Source organism: Cydia amplana, chromosome 12 (assembly GCF_948474715.1).
Source record: "Cydia amplana chromosome 12, ilCydAmpl1.1, whole genome shotgun sequence".
Lineage (NCBI taxonomy): Eukaryota > Metazoa > Arthropoda > Insecta > Lepidoptera > Tortricidae > Cydia > Cydia amplana.
This window is the reverse complement of record NC_086080.1, coordinates 6,824,867-6,851,660: the sequence shown is the minus strand read 5'-3', so window position 1 is coordinate 6,851,660 and position 26,794 is coordinate 6,824,867. Positions and strand designations below refer to the sequence as shown.

Genomic DNA, 26,794 nt, shown 5'->3' with positions numbered 1-26,794 from the left:
CGGGCTTCGCTAAACATCAGCTGTGTTCACAGGAAGGCTCAGGGCTGCTCTCGTGTCTCGACTAGCCCAGAAGTCTCGTTAACCCTCCAAACATGCCGAAGCCAATCGTACAGGAGGGTGATGACCCCGATCCAACCCCGTATCTGTTCGTGTCTCTGGAACAGAAGCGCATTGACCAGAGCAAGCCCTACGACGGCAAAAAGGCATGCTGGGTTCCGGACGAGAAGGAGGGTTTCCTCCAGGGCGAGATCAAGGCTACCAAGGGCGACCTGGTGACCGTCGGCCTGCCTGGTGGCGAGGTAATATTTTCAGTTTTAATTATCTAAACTTAAATTCTATCCGAAAACAATAGGGCATCAGTGATAAGCTATCAGCATGTATACACTTGTAGTAGTATCAAGTTGTGAGTGAAATTCAAGGTGAAATACCGGAAACCCGAATATGTCTGCAACTCTGAACTTTTAATTGAAAAGTCTTTGAGAATTAAATTACTGTTTGCAATTCTGATAGCTTATCAGAAGCTCCCCTATTAAGATTTAACTGAATCATATCCTAGAAATGAATTTTGTTTTCAAATTTAAGCATGAACATTTTAATTTATTACATTTACACAATGTTACTAATATTACAAGTATATTTAACTGATCTTAAATGAGCAGGAAAAGACATTAAAAAAGGAACTCCTCTCACAAGTGAATCCACCGAAATTTGAAAAAGTCGAGGACATGGCAGACCTGACATACCTTAACGACGCTGCCGTGCTGCACAATCTGCGGCAGCGATACTATGCGAAACTGATCTATGTAAGTAGGCGCCAATGGCGCCTTTTCATTATTTCGATATTAATGTGACCATCTTTCCCACAGACTAAAGACTTCAAGAAGGATCTTGTAGGCCAGGTTAACCCGCCCAAGTACGAAAAATGCGAGGACATGTCCAACTTGACATACCTCAACGACGCTTCGGTTTTGTATAACTTGAAGCAGAGATATTACCATAAGCTTATCTACGTAAGTTAGGAGCCAGGACGGCCGGAGTTGGAGTCTTGCAGTGTGCATGCTGAATCCTTACTCAATTCTGTAGACACATTACCTGAACTTCAATGATCACTTGAAAGCACGTGTTTATTGTCGTATAAATCCTTGGTCCTATGAATTCAATTAGCGCCATACGTCTGGTCTGATTGCAGCATTAGGAATGTAGTTGCCACGACAGTAGTAAAATTTTGTAACATGTCAGTCAATCAATTTGCAACTTTGACTTTCAACACAATCCATCATTGCGATCTTATTTTAATAGCCTTCTGATATGTCGATGATATTATTGGAGAGCTACCAAGCCAAAGATCAATAGCTGCCCCTGAGGCGCAATTCGTTTTGGATCGATGGCTCAATTTGTATATAAATAGTGCGTTGGATATCAACGTGGGCTATTTTTGTGCTTGTTATTTCGGTCGCGCTCAAGCTATGCAGACTGTAGGCCAGATGTTCTTAATAGAGCGAGCGCGCGCAAAAAACTATGTCACCAGGTGAATGGACATATTTTTGCGTTTTTTTTGTACATTTTTCTAAAGTTGTACACGTGATGTTCAAGTATGAAATGAACTTGATTGGAATATATTCTTAATTTACAAACATGCATAAGAGGTCAATGTGTCTACCTTCCTATAGTCCTTCCTCAAAACCCTATTCGAACCGTACTTGAACCCTTTTACACAGGACAAGTCGAAGTTCGTCCAGCGATACCGGCGACTGGAGGATTGTGTGTTTCTTGTATCGGATGTTTCACCGTTTTCTTAGTCTACTGGTTTCTTTTAGTGCCTAAGATTTTTTGCAAGAAAGGTATCAATACAATACCCCTTGCAGTTTTACAGAATTCTTGTTTCAGATTGTTTTTTTCTATGTTTTATGTAAGAAATATCAATAAACTCGTAGATTGTACCTATATCTGCGGCGCAGATCAGATACACAATACTTATTAGTAAGATATTCATCAGTTAGGATTACGAGTTTTTTGATGATTCTAAATTTTTTTTCAACATGGAGACTCAAAGTATCGATACAGTACTGTCTCCGTGTCTTCTTTATTTAATTTGTTTTGGACCTGATGATTGTCAACTAAATACGTAAAAATAACAGCACCATTTTTTACCACGTTTATCAAAAATATTATAATAACGATAAGCATCGGTACACGTAATTAGTTGACAAAAGCAGGATTGTGTGGATATCCATCATTACACTTACGTCTCATTTGTCAAAATCTAAAATTTACGCCACATTTTTTTTTAATTGTTTGGCATTACAATCAATCATCTCTTCATCTACCTACAGTAACTGTATATTATCTTATCTGCAAGCCAAGTTGCCATTTTACTCGTGATAGGAGTCTTAATTACTTCAAGTGTGAATGAGAAGTTTGACGACCCCGGTCATCAGTTTGGTTTGTGGATAGTATAGTAATCTCGATCAGTAACGTCCACATAAAAAAATATCCAACATATCACATGCTTTTCATCATCCTCACCATCAGCCTCTGTGTAACATGTACGATTATGTTCCTCTAGACGTACTCGGGTCTCTTCTGCGTGGCTATCAACCCCTACAAGAGATTCCCCGTGTACACGACCCGATGCGCCCGCCTGTACCGTGGCAAGCGCCGCTCGGAGGTGCCTCCTCATATCTTCGCCATTTCCGACGGCGCTTACGTCAACATGTTGACCAACCACGAGAATCAATCTATGTTGATTACGTAAGTAACAAAAGTCATTACTTGAATACATTTCATTACACTATTTTCATAAAGATATTTTATGGATAACGTTTATTTTATATCAGATGAGTAAAAGTCCAAGATACCTATTAATAGTTAAGAGAAACAAGCTAATTGGCCGATTTCAAATACTCTTAAGCCAGGCAGAAGGCGAATTCATCTAAATAATATAACAAAATACAATCACCGTTATGTCTATGCGATATTCTCATATATATTTTGCTTTAAAGATTAACGAACCTAAATATATACCTATTAAGATGTTTTAATATAAAGTGAAAGCTTCACCAAAATGTAAAAGAACTTTGCTCTCCCTTACTTCATCGGCTCAGCTACCCAAGATGAATCTGGTCCAAACCTTGCACTAATCAAAATCCTTACAATTCCCAGCGGTGAGTCTGGTGCCGGAAAGACTGAGAACACGAAGAAGGTAATTGCGTACTTCGCCACCGTCGGTGCCTCCCAGAAGAAGGACCCCAACCAGGAGAAGAAGGGCTCCCTGGAAGACCAGGTCGTCCAGACTAACCCTGTGCTTGAAGCCTTCGGTAACGCCAAGACCGTCCGTAACGACAACTCTTCCCGTTTCGTAAGTATTTTCATCCTTACCTATTACTAAACATTAAAATACTTAATTTACTACAGATACCAAAATATTAAGCAATCTTAGTTTTATATCAGATTAATCCTCCAATATTTAATCAAATACCATTAATATTTATTTTGAAACTAGCTCTTGCCCGCGACTTCGTACACGTGGATTTGTATGTTGGTGGTTATATATTTTACATGAGCATAGAATGTTATGCAGCAAAAGATAGAAGATAGAAGTAGTAGGGACGGTTAATAATTTGTTAATAATTTTACAACGCATGGCATTTGTCTGTCACAACCTACGAAGTCTCAAGCCCCTAACTGAAAAAAAAAATGTTCTCGATATAATTGCCTTAGAATTTTTTTCAACCCTTTATAAACCCACTTACGAGATGAATTTTCTAAAACGCTGATCATTATTCTTGTATTCTAATAACGTGCCTTTTTTTACAAAGTTTCAAGTCTCTTACTAAAAAAAATGAAATTCCTTTGCTAATATTATGTTTTTCTACGAAGTTTCAAGTCCCTCACTCAAAAAATATTTTATTCCTGATACAAACTTTTAACCTAAATTCAATAAAGATATCTATATTCAATAAGCATTTTAATTGGAAATACAAAGAAGAAATAATTATATCTCTTGAAGTCAATTGAAAAAGACAAACTATAAAAAGTATTAAAACTTAATAAAACAGATTATCTTGCCTTATTTTTGTTTAACTTGTAAAATGTTGGTTGATTTTATCAGTTATTGAACGTATTTTCCTCCTTACCTAGGGTAAATTCATCCGTATCCACTTCGGCCCCTCTGGAAAACTGGCTGGTGCTGATATCGAGACCTGTAAGTACTTCAACATCTAGACCATGGACTACATCCGTGCCTTGATGAATTGATTCTAAAGTTTTAAATTTCTCCAGACCTGCTCGAGAAGGCCCGTGTCATCTCCCAACAAGCTCTTGAGCGTTCTTACCACATCTTCTACCAGATGATGTCCGGCTCCGTTGATGGACTGAAGGGTACGTACACACATAATACACATCACATTTAACTTCGCAATATCAAGTTAATTATAATTGGTTTGAAAATATCTAAAAAACAAATATCAAATTCTTTAGTAAAGGTTGTAACCAAAAAAGGCATTCGACATGTTAAAGAAAAATAAAAATAAAATTTATTAATTTGTGTACACACACGAACAATTGAGCACAACCAATTTATTATTTATTCATCAAATGTAATTACTTTATCATTATCTTGATGACCAAACTATCACTCTGTAACTGTAGCCCTAGCGCGAGCCTTTATATTTTTTGTTCATCACATGTCCAATGTTTTCAATTAATATTTTATATGCAGGATATTTTTTTAAAATTCTGTATTCACTCGAATGTTATTAAAGATATAAATTCTTACGATATATTAATTTAGTTTACAATCTTCTGTGTAGGTTTCCGTTCAAATTTTTTTAACGCCCACACTTAATACACTTACACAAAAAACACTCAAACAATATCCTTACACTGATAATACCTACTGCATTGGTAATAAATAACGTGTGTGTTTATGAAATTTAGCCAAGTGTATGCTGTCGAACGACGTATATGACTATCACATCGTCTCGCAAGGAAAAACTACCATCCCCAATTTAGATGATGGAGAGGAATGTTTGTTGACTGACGTAAGTCTTGGCCCCCAACAATCTGGGAGGCTTTACCGAGTTTTGTTTTGCATTCGATTGCCCTTTCGAATTGACATGGGCGGTCGGATCATCGCACCCGCTGATTGGTGCGATAGCTAGCTTAAAAGTGTGTTACTATCCTTTCCAAAAACACTAAGGGCGTTTATTGGCATGTCTTAATTCAGTTTGTAAGCGCACCAATTACCAAAAATGACTGTGATTGGTGTCCCTTTATAGGAAAGTGCATTTTGTCGAACAACATCAATGATTACCACATCGTCGCGCAAGGCAAGACTATCATTCCCGGCGTCGATGACGGCGAGGAAATGAGGCTTACTGACGTGAGTCCAGAACACGACAAACTGGCTCATTTCATTCTATCTTCTTCACTTAATTTCTTCTGCTGTTTCTGTAGCTTTTAGCTTTGCTTACGGCGCCGCTATCGCCGCGTATGTGTGTGTCAGATCTTGGCTTGATGTTCACAGAGATGACGATGCTAAGCAACCGCATCTCGGACTATCCCCTCATAAGTCAAGGGCAAACTCGAATACCTGGCGTCAACGACAGCGAGGAGCTGATGCTAACGGTCGTAAGTGAGCCGACGGACGCTTCAGAGTTATTCGTGCACTGGACATTGAGCAATCTCTGACACGCACATGCTCGCCCCCTGCGTTGTCCAAAAAGGGCTTTTTGCACAGAGTTTGGTCCCCCTTCACCCCACAGGTTACCCGACACGTTAACAAAATGCTACACGACGAAACATTTAGGGTGTTCTACTATTTCGGCATAATAAAGGGTGATTTTACTAAATTGTTCAATATTGTTTGACCAACAGCTAAGTGTTTCTTGTCCAACGACATCTACGATTACTATAACGTCTCCCAGGGTAAGATTACCATCCCCAATATGGATGACGGCGAGGAATGTCAATTGACTGACGTAAGTTGTCTGCGAATAGCAGCAGTTTGAGAGACCTACCGGAAAATTACCCTATCTATTACCCAATACCATTGTCGTTACTATAATGGTAAAATAGACCCATAAATAGTTTAGATATAATCCGCCAAAGGCCAAAGGGATTGACCTGGGATTATACATAGAATTTAGTACCCTACATTTTTGGATTGGGCGGGTCTAAATTTAGTTCTCCTCAAAATCTAGATTCCTGTGCACTGAAACCAAAATAGACCTGTACACGTTGCCCCTCATAACATATAATAACGCTTTTTTATTTGACATTTTTCTAACGATTAATTATACCTATGTTGTACTTATTGTATTTCCTAAGGCCTTTGAGTATTTATTTTGTTTTCTATCATCTCAGCACTTAAATTTTTAGTACGTTTCTTCAAAATAAATTTGCAAATGTTAGCATAACATAATATGTGTATAGTTAACCCTAATCTGCCAAACAAAAGGCATTGTTTCTTTTATTTATGCTAGCTACCAAATTTCTCAAAAAAAAAAAACATTTCAAGAATTTCTACTACTTATAAATTCAGATCTGATTATGTTTTATCTAAAAATTAATTTCGGCTAGTTACTAAATCTAGAAATCCAGAATGTCTTAAAAATTACAAAACTCATACTATAATTTATGTATTCAAGGCCTTACTGACACTATACGTAATCTCGATATTGACATGTGTTTTCGTATTATAGCAAGCTTTCGACATCCTTGGTTTCACCCAAGAGGAGAAGGACAACGTATACAAGATCACCGCCGCTGTCATGCACATGGGTGGCATGAAGTTCAAGCAGAGGGGTCGCGAGGAGCAGGCTGAGGCCGATGGCATGGAGGCAAGTTCAACACAAAATTTCATACAAATTTGAAGTACTTAACCAGAACATCTTGCCTAATATGTACTTATCAAAAATTACAACATCACTTTATTTTTCATTCTTATAATTTTAAAGCCAACTTTTTTTTCGTTTAATTGTATTAAAAAATTAAATTAACTGATACAATCTAACAGGTGATTGTCTAATTTCAGGAAGGTGAACGCGTCGCCAAGCTCCTTGGTGTCGATTGCCAAGACTTGTACAAGAACTTGCTTAAGCCCCGCATCAAGGTCGGCAACGAGTTCGTCACCCAGGGCCGTAACAAGGACCAGGTCACCAACTCCGTCGGTGCCCTCTGCAAGGGTGTCTTCGATCGTCTCTTCAAGTGGCTCGTCAAGAAGTGTAACGAGACTCTTGACACCAAGCAGAAGAGGCAGCACTTCATTGGTGTACTGGATATTGCCGGTTTCGAAATCTTCGACGTGAGTATCGCCGGCAAGACTTAGGTACATCTCTTGCTTTCTAGTGAAAGACAGAAATGTAGCCTTATATTAAGTAAATTTCACAAAATCGGTTCTAATATTTGCAATAAAGTGTTATTGCTAAAGCATTAACACTTTAATGCGGTCAACAGAAAAATATTATTATTAGAAAGTAATTATTTAGTTTTAATTAGACAACATTTAGTTATTGTACATGTAGAGTAGTAATGATTTTTCAAAATTTATCTGTGTTAATATCCATTTGGTTTCTTAGTACAATGGTTTTGAGCAACTCTGCATTAACTTCACAAACGAAAAACTCCAACAATTCTTCAACCATCACATGTTTGTGTTGGAACAAGAAGAGTACACCAGAGAAGGCATCCACTGGGAGTTCATTGATTTCGGAATGGACTTATTGGCGTGCATTGACCTTATTGAAAAGGTATACTGAGTGTAAAGTACGCTCGGTTGAAGGCAGTTTCATGTGTTTAAAGTATAGCTTCTAGACTTTAGTTTATTCTGTGCCCTACTAACTAATCTCGTGATAACGAGATATCATAGTATTTGTTAACCATAATTGTGGATTTACCTGGGTTTCCTATTGTTCATAAAAGTACAACGGTTTCGAGCAACTCTGCATTAACTTCACCAATGAGAAGCTGCAGCAGTTCTTTAACCACCACATGTTTGTACTTGAGCAAGAAGAGTACAAGAAGGAGGGCATCAACTGGGCGTTCATCGATTTTGGCATGGACTTGCTCGCTTGTATCGATCTGATCGAGAAGGTAATAGTCGGTGGTGGTCGATCATCCCGTCGACGCTGGAACTCAAGACGGGGATTTTTCAAACTTCAATCAAATATCGTCAGACCCTCCAGTCTCTGGCAGGGCTTCATTCGTAGGGACTAAAACCAACAGCTGCGGAATGTGATCCGTAGTGAATCCGTACCTAACCCTTGACTTAACTTCCCACATTACTTATTTCCCTGCAGTTCAATGGTTTTGAGCAACTCTGCATTAATTTCACCAACGAGAAACTGCAGCAGTTCTTTAACCATCACATGTTCGTACTGGAACAAGAAGAATACCAGCGCGAAGGCATCGAGTGGACTTTCATTGACTTTGGCATGGATCTACAAATGTGCATTGACCTTATTGAAAAGGTAGTTGGCAAAAACGCAACGACAAGAGCTTGCCTCACGCCACAGGGTGCCCGAAAGAAGTAGCCATAGACCTTTTAACTTAAAATTTAATTCCATTCGTTACTTCATTCGAGCTACCCACCAATGCAACGTATTGTGTTATAATATGTGTTCTGTGTTATCTGTGTTCCTTCTTTTTATTTTTAATATTTTCTCACACCAACGGCCATCGTTTCCACACAAACAATGTTAGTTTTTTAACAGATACAATTATTTTTTCCATGTTTCACGATCCAGATGAACGGGTTTAATCAGCTATGCGTTAATTTTACGAACGAAAAATTACAACAATACTTTAACCATTTTATGTTCGTGTTAGAGCAAGAGGAGTATGAACGTGAAGGGATCCAATGGACCTTTATAGATTTTGGTATGGATCTTCAAGCGACTATAGACTTAATAGAAAAGGTATTAGAATCCAGTATAGCTTACGATAGGCGCGATTAGACGATGCTTGGGGCTGAGAACGTCTCCCGCAAGTACATATCTGGCTGATCCCTTGCTCCGCGGTATAAACAAATGCTTTGCGCACACGCGATCCTTTTCAGCAGTCGAGGCTAAAAGCATTTTTAATGCAAGCAGCATCCTTGCGAATCTGTACACGCTGTTTTATTGTATCAAATGATCGAAATATTCTATAATACTGTTACAATCTCTAACAATCCCTACAGAATCCACTGTGAGGAATATTGGATAGCTGTGTTATTGGATATTATTAAATATTGATCTTTTTGATATATTTATCACGGTCTGTACTCTGTACCCACACCGCCGATAGGAAACTTGCAAAACTACAATACCAGTCTAATCAGTTAATGCGTATATTTAATTCATTAATTTAATTAGAAATATTAACTGCACCAGTAATACCATTATTTTTAACAGCAAAAAGTCAGCAACCAAGTTTAATAAAAAAATACCTAATAATATTTTGTGAATTTTGTAAAGCATTATGCACTACCTACTCAACGTTATAAAGCTAATAGAATTAATAATCTTAATAGTTAATCTTTTAACTTGCCTACCTATGCTGAATAAATAAATATTTGAATTTATGAATCTTTGAAAATTACACTCACTATTAGAAAAAAGCACACAATTACAAATGCATGCTGCTTACTCGATAATGCTTAACAAATATACACTCTAGAACCCAAGGTGAAAGAAAAGTAGTATTTAAAACTTTTAATTCTCTTTTTCATTGATTTCCTTTATTTCTGATTTTTAAATTAAAATTGTAGACTCCTTTTGCTCATTTTGATTCTAGATCCTCAATTTTATTATTCACTTGACAAGATTATGAGCTGTTGCTATGTAAAAATCCTCTCCAAACACATAATTATCCTATCAAAATTTACATTTCGACACAATTTAAAGTAGCATTTCCAGAAGATAACGCCCGTAACTTCGTGTTCTAACGCCACCGGTCCGTTTCCAGCCCATGGGTATCCTCTCCATCCTTGAGGAAGAGTCTATGTTCCCGAAAGCCACCGATCAGACCTTCGTTGAGAAGCTGAACAACAACCACTTGGGCAAGTCACCCCCGTTCCTGAAGCCCAAGCCTCCCAAACCCGGCTGCCAGGCTGCCCACTTCGCCATTGGCCATTATGCCGGCAACGTAAGTATCTTTATCATCAACAACATCAACATTCATTTCACTTCACTTTTAATTAACTATATTGAACTGATATTTGGTCCATAAACAACTCTTTTACTTAAACAACAGAATGTTAAAGCAAGTTTTCTTGTAACCTTGAATTGGGGTTCTGTCTTTTCGCCGTAGTTTTATTGTCCAAATTTTTCTTGCCAACCAACTTTTTACAGATGATTTGAAGAAATTATTCGAAAAATTGACTGGGAAATGACATTCGTCAAAATATTTTTCGGCAATGATTTAGAGAACCCTTTCAATTATATTCTTCTTTAAAATCTCGCAAATAAAATGGTTATTGATGTTGGTATCTAAATTAACTAATTTAGATACTCGATCAGTCATTCACTATGGTACTAATTTAATTCCCTCCTTAAACAGGTCGGTTATAATATCACTGGCTGGCTTGAGAAGAACAAGGACCCCCTTAACGACACTGTCGTAGACCAGTTCAAGAAGGGCTCCAACAAACTGTTGATTGAGATCTTCGCTGACCATCCTGGTCAGTCCGGTGGTGCTGATGCCGGTGGTGGCGGCAAGGGTACGTATCAATTACTTTCCACAGATATAAGAATTCAATTGAACTTTCTTAATGATAATTTTTAATTCTGATTTTGATGAGCCCCTATAGCAATTTTGATCTCTACGAAAACAGGTGACCAGGTACCATGAGCTGTATATATACCTTCTGTGAACATATATCATCACACACCATAAGACGGGTGATATAAAACCCAGATGTCACTTACCAAAATCACATCAATACTTCAGTGATCTTGGATTATTTCATTAAATATTGTTATACACTATAATTTTAAATGTTAATATTTATCCTTTTTTATTGTTGAACGTACCCCATTACAATCTATAAATTGTATATACAGATGTTAATATTGTTAATCACAAAAAAAAAATCAATGATGATCAAGTCTGGTCAAAATGGGACTCGAATCCACATCTTTGGATTGCCGGTCATAAACCCAAAATCCAAAGATATGGGTTCGAGTCCCACATTGTCATTGACATCTGTATATATATATATATATATATATATATATATGTATATAGGTATATATGTATATATATATATATATATATACACAATACAATGTATACTTACACTTTCATTTTATTTAATGTACTTGCATCATTATCTACAACTAAGACATTTTAATTTTTATTTCTCATGTCACTTTCCAACTTAAGGCGCTGGAGGCAAGCGTGCCAAGGGTTCTGCCTTCCAGACTGTATCATCGCTCTACAGGGTAAACTTACATTCATTGAAAGGGATTTGCTTCACTGCCTTCGGCGTAGCTTCAGTATCGTCTATCATGCCTAAGATTAACCCTTGTTACTACTACTGATCATAACTTTGAAAATTCAGTGGTAATTAGGGTCAGTCTTCCACGCTTTCACAATACATTGTCAATGTCAGCATAATTTAATATGTTTTACAGCACAGCTCATGTCGCCGACAGTCTATGTTTAGCCGTCGAGTATTGTCCCGTCTTGTTGCCTTGTGATCGTCTTGGTACTAATCTATGCTTGTTTATAATGTACGTTCATAGGCGGTCGCGGTAAGAAGGGTGGTGGTTTCGCTACTGTCTCCTCCGCGTACAAGGTTCTTAAGTTTATATTAAAAACTGATTTTTGGTTTATATTGATGTAGTTATATATATTCTAAAATTGTTTTACTTATTTAGTAACATTTCATAGACGTATTATTAAAGGTAACATGAAAATTACCTGGTTTATGTTTTTCGATGTTGTAATATTTTACATGCACTATGGTGTATAGTGTAGATCAATGCACTGTGGAAAAATTACACGCACAGCGCATAACTTCCCCAGGAACGTACTGTACGCTGCTGGGTGTATTAAGCTTTGTGTGTGAGTGTGTTCTTGTTAGGAATCATAACCTTAGTTTGAGTGTGTGTTTATTCACATCGTCACCTCATTACCTAAATCTACGTCAATGTTCATTTCTCATCGAGTGTCGCTTTTTATGTTGTTTGCAGACGTTTCTATTAGACAAAACTAGGAAATGTTCTGGGTAAATAATCACTTGGATTGGATTTCGACATTAATTTTATAAAAAATGCTGTGTTACTATACAAAATCTCAATTCTTGCATATTAATATTGTTAATCGATACAGGAACAACTTAACAACCTGATGACAACTCTGAGGTCCACCCAACCTCACTTCGTACGTTGTATCATCCCCAACGAGTTGAAACAGCCTGGTGAGTAATACTTGTACTAAACATAATTTATATTAGTAAAGTAAAATAATTGGTCATATAACTTTTTCTTCTTTCCCCTTTTAGGGTCAATTTTCAAATAGGCATTTTTTGCTGTCCCACGTCTAAAACTCGAAGTCTATAGGACTTAAAGACTAGATATGTACATATTTTCATTCAGTGTATTATAAACTTTAAAAATAATGTACAACTATATCTTAAATATTATTTGTTTCTGACAAAATCGCATTTATAGGTCCAAAAACGGCGAAATTTGCTGTTTTTCGCGTGTCCCAGTGGCGGCATTGCCCAATTTAAAAAATCATAAATTTGGATGTAGGCAACGTATTATTAATATCTTTATATTTTTCTAAAGAGCATTTTCTAGGGAATCGATTTAGTCATTTCGATAATTTAATGCGTTATTTAATAAAACAAGAGAAGCCTTTTTATCGTTGTCCCGCGCGGCACTTGTTTTGTTATGACCTAAAGATACCCCCCAAAATCTTCTTTGTCTATTGAATAACGATTAGATTAACTTCACGACGCAATAGTGCGGTTAGTTGGGCGTCTATCACCATTAAGTATGCACGCGGAAACAGTTTCATTTATGTAAAAACAGGTAATAATCTCTTTCGATAAATTTTGGTACGATTTACAATGACATTTGTATGGACGCTTCATATGTTGGTACACAGTCGAAATAAAAATGTGTATTTCATAATAATAGTTGCAAATATATTGTTAAAATATATAGCTAAATAAATAAGTGAATCGGTTATATGGTGTAAGAAATTTCGCCAAAAAATATTATTGGCGACATTTGTACGGCTATTTTGACCGTACAGATGTCGATTGTGGCATACAAATGTCGACATAGTGCCATACAAATGTCGAAAAGGCGTCATACAAATGTCGTCAGGGTCTTATAAATGCCACAAAATTAATAAATAGTGACATAAATATTTTGATATTGCCATACAATGTCAAAAAATGCCATATAAACATGTCTAAAGCGCCTTAAAAATTGCTAAATAGTGCCATACAAATGTCGATTTTCAGACATCCATATCTAGCTAACTATAAAAAGTAGAGTGGTGCCTCGTACAGTAGGTATATTTTTTGTTATTAAGAATCCTTCCTAAATCGATGATTATAAATCTAATTTTCCAAAAATAAAAATTTGCCATACAAATGTCGAAAAAACACCCTCTTCAAAAATTGACCCTTTACTCGTTTTAAACTGACTAATTTTGTCTTTAGTAAAGTACATTGAGATTTCTATCTCTACTCTATAACAACTTTAAGAATAATTAAAAAATGAATTGTTCAAAATCTACCTACCTGTTTTTAGGGTTCCGTAGCCTAATGGCAAAAAACGGAACCCTTATGGATTCGTCATGTCTGTCTGTCTGTCTGTCCGTCCGTATGTCACAGCCACTTTTTTCCGTAACTATAAGAACTATACTCTTGAAACTTGGTACGTAGATGTATTCTGTGAACCGCATTAAGATTTTCACACAAAAATAGAAAAAAAAAACAATAAATTTTGGGGGTTCCCCATACTTAGAACTGAAACTCAAAAAATGTTTTTCATCAAACCCATACCTACGTGTGGGGTATCTATGGATAGGTCTTCAAAAATGATATTGAGGTTTCTAATATCATTTTTTTCATAAATCCCCTAAATACGGAACCCTTCATGGGCGAGTCCGACTCGCACTTGGCCGCTTTTTTACAAATTAATACACATTAATAGCGAAGGCTTTCTATTTTCTGTAATTTCGTCTTCAGAAAAATGTATAGGTACATAATATACGTGTATTCGCCCGCCAGGTCTCATCGACTCCCATCTTGTCATGCACCAGCTGACCTGTAACGGTGTGTTGGAAGGCATCCGTATTTGCCGTAAAGGTTTCCCCAACAGGATGGTCTACCCTGACTTCAAGCTCCGGTAAGATCCCAACATCAACATCAAAAATAACTCAAGAATTCAAATTACGAGTACAACTATAACTTCAGTATTTTATATCTCTGTTTTGATTATCGAGGGTAATGTTTATTTTTATATGTGGTTAGTCAAAACATTTTTTTAGCGCTGGAATTTTCTGGAGCAACTATTCTGGTAATACTGCTGTGTTGCTGACGTCATCAATCAAATTTACACAGTTCATAGCTATGAGTAACACTTGCTGAAATATTATTAATAAGCTGTTTTATATAACGACAAATGATTTTAATGACGTGTCACATACAGAGTAGTTGGAGGGCCTCTATTTATTAAATGATTGATGTTCGACAAACAGTTACATGATTCTGGCGCCAGCCATCATGACCAACGAAAAAGATCCTAAAGAAGCAGCTAGGAAGTGTCTGGAGTCTGTCGAACTCGACCCTGAGAGCTATCGTATCGGTCACACCAAGGCAAGAAGCAAGGGGTCTAGAATGGTTTTAGCATGGAGAAGTAGAAATTTTCAAACTCTAAGGAATAGAGTTAATGTTGAACCCTTATTGTTGACCCATTGTTATTTCTAGGTCACTATATCATAAAAGGTTCCTGGGACACATGTTGTTAATCTGAATTGCATTTCATACCCTTAATCGTATGCAATGTGGTTAACATACCAATGTTTTTACAGTATGCCCCACATTTTGTTCTACCCTCTCCTTATGTACCTAGCACGTTCATTTTGTATTTAGAAATATTTATTGTGACTCTCCCTCATTGTGTGGAAATATTTTGATAATGTAGCTACAAGATCCTGGCCCCTCAAGCTGTGGACAAGGAATCCGATCCTAAGAAGATCGCCCAAGTCATCCTGGACGCCACAGGCTTGGATGTCGAATCGTACCGTCTCGGTCACACCAAGGCATGTTCATTCGGTTGCGTAGTTAGCTGTGAGAAAGCCAATTGCAAGTTATCAACACTACAGGCAAATTACGACCACCATTTACAATTGGCACAGTAATTTGTCCAGTAGACCCTAAGCCGCTTCAAAGGGCCCACGTGACAAGGCTCCTGTTTGGATTTTCCCCTATCCTCCTTTCTACCTGTACATACACACACACGTACACACACTGTTATATTTTTGTATGCTCCTCAAACGCAGATACAAAATTCTGTGCCCGGGACAGATCAAAGAGCCAATATCGCCAGAGAAAGCCACCGAGAAAATTCTCGAGAAAACCGGCTTGGACTCGGAATCTTTCAGACTTGGAAAAACAAAGGTAGACGTAGTGCATGAGTAACGAATACACATAGGTACACACTTTCCGATACTAACTCCTCTTATTCTTTTACTGTCTGTATCGTCTGTACCTCGTGTTGTATATGTGTCGATTTTTTTATGTTTCCATGTCATGCCGCTTCAACAAGTCTCCGTTTTTTTCGAGATTACTCACGCAAATTCCCCACTAACATTAGACGTAATTTTATTATCATTTAAAATATAATGTTCATATTTCTTACACAAATAGTTAATGTGTAGAACTAGTCTTAAATCTATTAAAACTACATGTTACCAGTTACTAACTCTCTAAGTCGGGCGTCTGGATTTGTTCTGACTTAGCTGTATATCCAGGTGTTCTTCCGCGCTGGTGTCCTGGGTCAGATGGAAGAGATGCGTGACGACAGGCTGTCCAAGATTGTGTCTTGGCTCCAGGCCTACATCCGCGGTTACCTGTCCCGCAAGGAGTACAAGAAGCTGCAGGAACAGAGGTATGGTATCTACTTAACTTGTACTTCTATAATCACATCGCCTCCTTATACTTTTACTTTTATTAAAGCGGGATCATTATGTGCAATAAAATAACACTCTTTTTAATTTATTATGGACAGTGACATGGTTAATGATTATTAAATCGATGTATGGCATTCCAAATATTTGACATAAGTAACCAATATATTTTATGAAATGTTTTTTTCTTAGTTATTATCTTTTGAAATATTGTTATCCAAAATCATAATTGGGAATATCCGACTTCATTATATTCATTAAATTATGCTATTCATAAAGCTTTGCTAAGTTAAGTTTTCTACCACTAGGGTCGCCCTCCAAGTTGTCCAGCGCAACTTGCGCAAGTACCTGCAACTCCGCACCTGGCCCTGGTGGAAGTTGTGGCAGAAGGTCAAGCCCCTCCTCAACGTCACCCGCGTCGAGGATGAGCTCGCGGTAAGCATCACTCAACGCATTAACATGATGGAGCACTCTGACCCAATAAATAATCAAATTTAGCGGCGTGAATCAAGCACGCAAATAGCTAAGCCGCACCCACCTGCCGGTTACGTGACACCGCACCTGCCGCGGCCATTTCTGGAATCCCCCCCATCGCCCCACTCACCTAGCTAAGTAATCATGCGCGTGGGCGGCTATCGCCCGCTGGAAACTCCAGCGCCCCTGTCAGTCGAGCGGTCGGCCGGGCGCGCGCTAACTCCCCTAACGAACGAACCGACATCCCCTTTCCAATCAATTGATGTGATCAATAAAATTAAATAAAATGGCAACGATACACGTTACGGAATGGGATGGTGAGGACCGTGTGGATAAAAGTGTGGTTGAATTACAGAAACTGGAAGAGAAGGCCAACAAGGCGATCGAGGCTCTGGAGAAGGAGGAGAAACTCCGCAAGGAGTTGGAGGTCCTCAACGCCAAGCTGCTGGAGGAGAAGACCGCTCTGCTCGGCTCGCTCGAGGGCGAGAAGGGCTCGCTGTCTGAAGTCCAGGAGCGCGCCGCCAAGCTCCAGGCGCAGAAGGCTGACCTGGAGTCTCAGCTTAGGGTAAGTGTTCATTATTTATTTATTAGTAATAATATAGCACAGACAAGTTTCATTACTTAAACAATTTGAAGAAATAGTAGATATATTATATTTTCTAGAAAAATTAAAACTTTTCACAGCTGTCATGATAGGAAAAAAGTCATATTGAATTAGCAAAAAATACTAAAAGATGAATATTGAGCTCCATAATTACGAGTATAGTGATTAAAAGTATGTAATGAAGAAGAATTATGACCAGCTAATGTTTTTAATCTCCATTTTGTTTGTATTTTCATTCCACATCACAGCAGGAAATTAACGAACATAAATTGCAAGCGGTTCCGAGTCTTTTCAATAAAATGCATAATTTGCTGTTCGTGATTGCTTACGGCCCCGTTATGAAGAAGCCAGAAGAATTATGTAGTTAATTTTGTGATAATGAATCTACTTTTAATATTAATGATCGTCAAGAGAAAAAAAGAAAATCTCTACTGTCGTAACATGTTTTTAATACCTCCAAAAATTAAGCTACATTAATCATCATGATATTACCTTGCTATATAAATTCCTCCTTAAATCTTTTAAATTATTAACATGTGGCATTTCCAGGCGGATATTAATCGTAAAATTTGTAACATAATTTTTAACCCGGTAATGATGCGTCATCTTGAAATAGCAATGAGCAATTTGGGTCGCGAATACTCTGGCGCTAAATAAATAATGTACCTACCTAATTAGTTTAATTAATTAGCTGAAATTCCTACGGCGAGTAAACATACCAGACATTAGTTACTTAGAAGACATCGCGTTACAAGCCAAATATGTAGCCGTAACACTGTTGCAAAGTAATGCTTCGTTTGCTGGCGTATTTCTTTAAATAAACACAGTTTGTTTACACGAAAAGCAGCTTGAGGAGTTAAAAATAAATTGCACGTCTGCAGGGTGCACGATTTTATTGCAAACCATTAATTGCTATTATTTGCCGATAGACAGAAGCCAGACGTGTTTAGAGGAAGTGCGAAAGCAATTAAAAGCCAACAGTACATTTTTTCGACACCTAGTTTTATATACTTGAATACTGAACAATGTATACTGATTCGAGCTTTTGTGACCGTAGGACACCCAGGACCGCCTGACCCAGGAGGAGGATGCCCGCAACCAGCTGTTCCAGAACAAGAAGAAATTGGAACAGGAGGTTTCTGGCCTCAAGAAGGACGTCGAGGATCTCGAGCTGTCCGTCCAGAAGTCCGAGCAGGACAAGGCCACCAAGGACCACCAGATCCGCAACTTGAACGATGAGATCGCCCACCAAGATGAGCTCATCAACAAGCTCAACAAGGAGAAGAAGATGCAAGGCGAGTCCACCCAGAAGACCGGTGAGGAACTCCAGGCCGCCGAGGACAAGGTCAACCACCTCAATAAGGTCAAGCAGAAGCTCGAGCAGACCCTCGACGAGCTGGAGGACTCTCTGGAGCGCGAGAAGAAGCTGCGCGGTGATGTTGAGAAGCAGAGGAGGAAGGTTGAGGGCGACCTCAAGCTGACCCAGGAGGCCGTCGCTGACCTCGAGCGCAACAAGAAGGAGCTCGAGCAGACCATCCAGCGCAAGGACAAGGAGATCTCCTCCCTGACCGCCAAGCTCGAGGACGAGCAGTCCCTTGTCAGCAAGCTGCAGAAGCAGATCAAGGAACTGCAGGCCCGCATCGAGGAGCTCGAGGAGGAAGTCGAGTCCGAGCGCCAGGCTCGCGCCAAGGCTGAGAAGCAGCGCGCGGACCTCGCTCGTGAGCTCGAGGAGCTCGGCGAGCGCCTTGAGGAGGCCGGTGGTGCTACCTCTGCCCAGATCGAGCTTAACAAGAAGCGCGAGGCCGAGCTCAGCAAGCTGCGCCGCGACCTGGAGGAGGCCAACATCCAGCACGAGTCCACCCTCGCCAACCTGCGCAAGAAGCACAACGATGCCGTCGCTGAGATGGGTGAGCAGCTCGACCAGCTCAACAAGCTTAAGGCCAAGTGAGTATTATACATTATATCATATCATTTTCTACTAGGGCAATGAAAACATAATTTTTATACTTATGTAGTACAAATTTTAGTACTCGGTTTTATTGCTCTAGATTATTGTAAGCTAAGTATGTATGTACGTGCATTTTTTATAATCAAATACCTCGATATCATAGATCGTAAAAATAAGGAGACGCAATTGGTGAAATAAAAATAGTTACCTACAGCAAGAGGGACTCGCTGCTAAATATAGCAGTCCTGCGTGGCAATCTTATAAACATCAGCATAATGTTTATAAATACACTTTTAATAAGCAACGGAAATGTAATTATGCATTGAAACTTTAAATTTGAACTGGGACTTGAAAGCTTGGGATACTCAATTTTACTGCAAATTCAGGGCTGAGCATGACCGCGCGTCTTGCTACTCGGAGCTAAACAACACACGCGCTGCCGTCGATCAGGTGGCCCGTGAAAAGGTAACATGTCATCCACGAGGCATGTGTACCGAGTTCCCCCGCATGTTCCCTAAACGTGGAAGAACCACGGCCCACTCAATGTCCACAACACAAACACATACCAATTAGGTGATATTAATCGTGTTTCTAATCCATCCAGGGCTGAGAAGGAACGTTCTCAGTACTTTAGCGAAGTCAATGACCTCCGCGCTGGTCTCGACCACGTGTCCAACGAAAAGGTATAAATTGTTTTGGCATCAGCAGGACTTCGCTTCGCTTTCGCCAGCTAGATGGAGTTGCAACCCAAGTCGCATAGGAGCTTTATAAAGATTTATACAGCCCTTATAATGCTTATCCAAGGATAGTGGCTGTATATAAGCTCTTAAACAACTTGTGTGCTTGGGACCAGACACTTTACACACAATTATTTAACATACCTAATATAGTTTCAAACTAATTGCAAAAAAGCTGTGAGCGCTTTAACATGAAACTTAACTTCAAAATACAGCTAAAATGTAAAACGGTTTTTGAATGATTTTCAAACTGATTAATCCCTAATTATCCCTTAACATTAAATAAAACCTTTGAACTACTAATTATTGAATTATATAACAAAATAACATTTAGGTACCTAATATTATGTAAAGGGTATAGCCGGGTAAGCATGGCCAAACTGCCCTTAGCGAAAAAAACGATTTCCTTTTACTGGATTATTAACCTATGTATATGTAGTGCTTTCACCAAATATTAAGCCTCAAATGCTTCAGATTTAAAAAAAATGCAAAAAAAGAAAAATCATTTTTATTTTATTACAGCCAAAGTAATAATCCGATTTCTTTGTAATTTGGGTATGTTGTATATACAATTAAGGTCGCTTTCTGAAAAAAATAATATTGAATTATCTCTTACAATAATAGTAAAAAATTGAGATGAAAATTTTCAGAAAAATAAAAAAAATACGTGCGAGATAGCGACAGTTACCAAATTTACATATTTTATGTAGAATTTAATAATGTTTAACATATTTTTTTTTCAAAAATTAAAATCGGGATTAACAGTGTGAAAAACTCGAATTTGTAACATCCCATAATACTCTCTCTTCATACAAGCAAAGCTAAGTAGTCATAGACGAATGAAGTATATTGTGAACGCAGTCTTTACGAATTTGAATTTAGAATGTGACGTATTTTATTCATCAAAGGAACAGACATTTTTCAATCGTTAACGCTCTGTATAAAATTCGTGCCTATTTTCCTGTTCCCGCGCTTTTTTTAGGGTTCCGTAGCGCAATGGCAAAAAACGGAACCCTTATAGATTCGTCATGTCTGTCTGTCTGTCCGTCTTCCGTCTGTCTGTCCGTCCGTATGTCACAGCCACTTTTCTCCGAAACTATAAGAACTATACTGTTGAAACTTGGTAAGTAGATGTATTCTGTGAACCGCATTAAGATTTTCACACAAAAATAGAAAAAAAACAATAAATTTTTGGGGTTTCCCATACTTCGAACTGAAACTCAAAAAATTTTTTTTTTCATCAAAACCATACGTGTGGGGTATCTATGGATAGGTCTTCAAAAATGATATTGAGGTTTCTAATATAATTTTATTCTAAACTGAATAGTTTGCGCGAGAGACACTTCCAAAGTGGTAAAATGTGTGTCCCCCCCCCCCTGTAACTTCTAAAATAAGAGAATGATAAAACTAAAAAAAATATATGATGTACATTACCATGTAAACTTCCACCGAAAATTGGTTTGAACGAGATCTAGTAAGTAGTTTTTTTTTATACGTCATAAATCGCCTAAATACGGAACCCTTCATGGGCGAGTCCGACTCGCACTTAGCCGCTTTTTAAATCTCTGAATGCCGTTCGCCCTAGCCGCATACAGCCACGGAGTTTAAGGTCCGCGCTCAGCGAAATAAGTCGCGTTCTAAATTCAAATTGCGTTGGGAATATAACTTTCTAGTATAACGTACAAGTTATTTTGTATGAAGAGAAGGTATTATGGGATGTTACAAATTCGAGTTTTTAACACTGTTAATCCCGATTTTAATTTTTGAAAAAAATATATGTTAAACATTATTAAATTCTACATGAAATATGTAAATTTGATAACTGTCGCTATCTCGCATGTATTTTTTTTATTTTTCTGAAAATTTTCATCTAAATTTTTTACTATTATTTTAAGAGATAATTCAATATTAATTTTTTCAGAAAGCGACCTTAATGGTATATACAACATACCCAAATTACAAAGAAATCGGAGTAGTAATAAAATAAAAATGATTTTTCTTTTTTTTGCATTTTTTTTTTAAATCTGAAGCATTTGACGCTTAATATTTGGTGAAAGCATTACATATACATAGGTTAATAATCCAGTAAAAGGAAATTGTTTTTTTCGCTAAGGGCAGTTTGGCCATGCTTACCCGGCTATACCCTTTAAAATAGTCGTGTTACTAATAACCGTAACAATGTACCTATAACCTACGCAGAAATTTTATAAATATAAATTAATATTGCATCCACCCATAAATTCTTAATGATTCCTCATAATAAATAATACCGTTGGTATTTAAGACAGTCATGATCTATTCAATACATCCTAAAACTAATATCAGCCTGCATCACAAAGATTTAAATACCGATAAATTCAAACCATTAAATTTTCAACTAAACCGTGAAAATACCTTCCTCTAACAATTATTTATTTCCAAATAGGCTGCCCAGGAGAAGATCGCCAAGCAGCTCCAGCACCAGCTCAACGAAGTCCAGAACAGGGCTGATGAGGCCAACCGCACTCTTAACGACCTGGATGCCGCCAAGAAGAAGATGTCCATCGAGAACTCAGATCTGCTCCGCCAACTGGAGGAGGCCGAGTCCCAGGTGTCGCAGCTGTCCAAGATCAAGGTGTCGCTCACCACTCAGCTGGAGGACACCAAGAGGCTCGCCGACGAGGAGGCTAGGGTTAGTATACAATACAAAAATACACTTATTCTAAATATTTCTCATGGTCTAAAAGAAAACTACAAAATGGACAACTCAGACGAGACACATTGTCAGATATTACCATATTTTAGCGTTTTAGATAGTATGAAGCTGAGACATTCTTGTCCACTTATGAATTAACTTACAACAACGCTTACCGACATAGAAGCTAATTAATGTGTTTTCTTGTTAACAGGAACGCGCCACCCTTCTTGGCAAGTTCCGCAACCTCGAGCACGACCTGGACAACATCCGCGAACAGGTCGAGGAGGAGGCCGAAGGCAAGGCTGATCTTCAGCGCCAGCTTTCCAAGGCCAACGCCGAGGCCCAGATCTGGCGCTCCAAGTACGAGTCCGAGGGTGTTGCCCGCTCCGAGGAACTCGAGGAGGCCAAGCGCAAGCTCCAGGCCCGCCTTGCCGAGGCCGAGGAGACCATTGAGTCCCTCAACCAGAAGGTCGTTGCCCTCGAGAAGACCAAGCAGCGCCTCGCCACCGAGGTCGAGGATCTGCAGCTCGAGGTCGACCGTGCCACCGCCATCGCCAACGCCGCCGAGAAGAAGCAGAAGGCCTTCGACAAGATCATCGGAGAATGGAAGCTCAAGGTCGACGATCTCGCCGCCGAGCTCGACGCCAGCCAGAAGGAATGCCGCAACTACTCCACCGAACTGTTCCGTCTCAAGGGTGCCTACGAGGAAGGCCAGGAACAGCTCGAGGCTGTACGCCGCGAGAACAAGAACCTCGCCGACGAAGTCAAGGACCTGCTCGACCAGATCGGCGAAGGTGGCCGAAACATCCACGAGATCGAGAAGGCCAGGAAGCGTCTGGAAGCCGAGAAGGACGAGCTCCAGGCTGCTCTCGAGGAGGCCGAGTCCGCCCTCGAACAGGAGGAGAACAAGGTCCTGCGCGCTCAGCTCGAGCTGTCCCAGGTCCGCCAGGAGATCGACCGCCGCATCCAGGAGAAGGAGGAGGAGTTCGAAAACACACGCAAGAACCACCAGCGTGCCCTCGACTCCATGCAGGCTTCCCTCGAAGCCGAGGCTAAGGGCAAGGCTGAGGCCCTGCGCATGAAGAAGAAGCTCGAGGCCGACATCAACGAGCTCGAGATCGCCCTCGACCACGCCAACAAGGCTAACGCTGAGGCCCAGAAGAACATCAAGCGTTACCAGGCCCAGATCAAGGACCTGCAGACCGCCCTCGAGGAGGAACAGCGCGCCCGCGACGATGCCCGCGAACAGCTGGGTATCTCCGAGCGCCGCGCCAACGCCCTCCAGAACGAGCTGGAAGAGTCCCGTACTCTTCTGGAACAGGCCGACCGCGCCCGCCGCCAGGCCGAACAGGAGTTGGGCGATGCTCACGAACAGCTCAACGAGTTGTCCGCCCAGGCCGCCTCCCTCTCCGCCGCCAAGAGGAAGCTCGAATCCGAGCTGCAGACCCTCCACGCCGACCTCGACGAGCTCCTCAACGAGGCTAAGAACTCCGAGGAGAAGGCCAAGAAGGCCATGGTTGACGCCGCCCGCCTCGCCGACGAGCTTCGCGCCGAGCAGGAGCACGCCCAGACCCAGGAGAAACTCCGCAAGGCGCTTGAGCAACAGATCAAGGAACTGCAAGTCAGGTTGGATGAGGCTGAAGCGAACGCCCTTAAGGGAGGCAAGAAGGCTATCCAGAAACTCGAACAGAGAGTCAGGGAGCTCGAGAACGAGCTTGACGGTGAACAGAGGAGGCACGCCGACGCACAGAAGAACCTGCGCAAGTCTGAGAGGCGTATCAAGGAGCTCACCTTCCAGGCCGAGGAGGACCGCAAGAACCACGAGCGCATGCAGGACCTCGTCGACAAACTGCAACAGAAGATCAAGACCTACAAGAGGCAGATCGAAGAGGCGGAAGAAATCGCCGCCCTCAACTTGGCTAAGTTCCGCAAGGCGCAACAGGAGCTTGAGGAGGCCGAGGAGCGAGCGGACCTGGCCGAGCAGGCCATCAGCAAGTTCCGAGGCAAGGGTCGCGCGGGATCCGCTGCGAGAGGAGTCAGCCCGGCGGTAAGTTTCACTTTCTAATCTGAAGCCATATACAGATTCATTATTTCTTGATCGGGTTCATAACGGTGGATAATAAAGACAAGAAAAAACGTTTGCCTCTTTCTTGTAATACTTCTAGACAGACGGAGCTGTATTTTTTTTATCTTGACTATCATTTATGACTTTCAATTTCTTGATGCGCTGAATTTGAAACATTCTTAACTACATAGAATATAGGGAACATTTTAGTCTGTGTAAGACTCAAATCAAATATGCTAGAGCTTCTAATTTTCTTAGAGACCTACTGCTATAACTAAACTATGTTCTTTCGTCCAGGCGTCCGTAAAAGGGCGCGTTTAGTGAACCAAGGAGAGATGTAAGTTCAGCTTACCCCCACGACGACAGGAACGGTCGTCGCTATCTGACACCTCAATCCAACAGCCAATCAGCTGCCAAATCTGGCCTACTGAATGCAAGCCATTCGAAATTTGAATGCCTCCCCATTTGTACTGTCCGGCATGTACCCTTGTTCTTACCATTTGGTGAATGAGATGCTGATATATTATCTTCTCTTTCCAGCCCCAGCGCCCGCGCCCCGCCTTCGACGGCTTCGGCACCTTCCCACCAAGGTTCGACCTGGCTCAAGATGATTTCTAAACGTTCCACAAAACCAAAACGGACTGTACAGATTTTCGTTGTTAATCTAACATAATTTTTTATACATAGCAGTTAAAAAGCGTGAAACGAAAACTGTAAATTTAAAACAAAAAAAAAAACTTTATACACTAGTATTCTTATCTTTTTACGAAAAGCTATTTTGTAACTTGTTGATATTTATTTATTTATTGCTGATGTATGTATCGAGAGTGGGGGAGGGGGGGCGCGCGAAGCGACCGCCGCGATCCCAGAGACACGCCTACCAGCCCCTTTACCGGCGCTCGCGCCGTGCGCCTCTCTGCCCTCTTTGACATCTAATAAAGCGATATCGTTGTCATAAAACATTTAAAAGTTTGGTTTTATTTCCATAGCCTTCTATACAATACAATACAAATCCTCTTTATTGCACAACCTCAATAAAACATTTACAGAGAGACAAACATAATACATGAAGACAGAGGTAACAACAGGCTCTCTTATCGCTAAAAAGAGATCTCTTCCATAAGTACGTACTTATGATAGAAGAACCTTATGATATGTATCATAAGGTTCTTATATCATAAGTACCTAGTTTTACTTTCATCAGTAACTGGCCGGAAAAAGTACAAAACCGGGAGTGTGGAGATCAAGAGGCCTTTGCCCAGCAATGGGACACTATAACAGGCTAAGAAAAAAAAAATTACGTACTACATAGTTGGTCAAAACAATTTGTCAGTAAATAGGAACAAAAAAAACTATAGGTAGTCATCCTTTTCTTTTGGGTGCTAGTATTAGTGTAAGACAAAGATAGTATGATTCTCTCTGTCTATGATTGAAATGAGACAGTCCTTTGACACACTATAAGTCCAGTTTAAATATTAAAGCAATAAATTAAAAGCATTTGTCCACAAATTTCCACTGTCCGGAAATGGGGTAGGCAGGTATACTTTCTTGAGAGAAAAAAAGGCGAAAGGAAAAATAGTGTGGAAAATAAATTAACTTTAATTTTCAATTAAGTTTAATAATCTAGTATCACAATTCGGCTTGTTCCTCTTAATGTATTTCAATTAACGTAACATAATCACTTAATACTTAGGAACTGTTGGGGATTATTTACAATAAACTCTAAACAATTAACTAACTAACATTCCGTTACTCATTATCATTAACAACTCTCAGATATAATAAATATGAATGCAGTACAAAGAGTTGCTGATAGTAGTAGTAGTAGTGTAAAACTTAAAAAAAGCCCTTCCTCCTAGTTCGACCGCTGAAATACTACAGTCAAGAGGAACGCAAAAAAAGTTTAATTCCTAATATTGAAATTACTTTAGGTGCCCAATAATTTTTTTTTTGTTATCCAGTAATTAAACCTTTTTTTGCGTTCCTCTAAATTTGTCCGGGAGTATATAGTATAGTATAAGTACGAGTAGATGGCGCTTTACTGTGCCATTTGTTTTGTTCACTAGATTTCGGGATTTGGTTTGACAACCAGATTTGCAAGGCACGGAAAAACGCTCGTTTTGAAAACATAACCCTCTTCCGTTTAACA

At 39.6% G+C, this 26,794-nt stretch overlaps 1 protein-coding gene across 38 annotated transcripts; it reads left to right on the top strand.

The window, feature by feature from the left end:
- On the top strand, positions 1–25,614 carry LOC134652891 (myosin heavy chain, muscle). Of its 38 annotated transcripts, XM_063508118.1 has the most exons (25): positions 1–299; positions 867–1,010; positions 2,567–2,751; positions 3,163–3,358; positions 4,141–4,204; positions 4,282–4,380; positions 5,280–5,383; positions 6,705–6,846; positions 7,041–7,306; positions 7,924–8,094; positions 9,949–10,128; positions 10,543–10,702; positions 11,368–11,426; positions 12,319–12,406; positions 14,240–14,357; positions 15,156–15,273; positions 15,985–16,121; positions 16,449–16,575; positions 16,970–17,179; positions 18,276–19,162; positions 19,771–19,849; positions 22,329–22,574; positions 22,792–24,627; positions 24,943–24,982; positions 25,186–25,614. In XM_063508118.1, exons 1-24 carry the CDS (start codon positions 93–95, stop codon positions 24,964–24,966), a joined length of 5,847 nt encoding a protein of 1,948 aa, XP_063364188.1. In that variant the 5' UTR covers positions 1–92; the 3' UTR covers positions 24,967–24,982; positions 25,186–25,614. The 38 variants fall into 38 exon arrangements, with proteins under 38 accessions (XP_063364188.1, XP_063364170.1, XP_063364165.1 ...); XM_063508100.1 differs by lacking the exons at positions 5,280–5,383; positions 11,368–11,426; positions 19,771–19,849; positions 24,943–24,982 and adding exons at positions 5,878–5,981; positions 11,730–11,782; positions 19,553–19,631 and having other exon boundaries at positions 6,705–6,842; positions 7,037–7,306; XM_063508095.1 differs by lacking the exons at positions 5,280–5,383; positions 11,368–11,426; positions 15,156–15,273; positions 24,943–24,982 and adding exons at positions 5,878–5,981; positions 11,730–11,782; positions 14,710–14,827 and having other exon boundaries at positions 6,705–6,842; positions 7,037–7,306.
- The last annotated feature ends 1,180 nt before the right edge of the window (positions 25,615–26,794 follow it).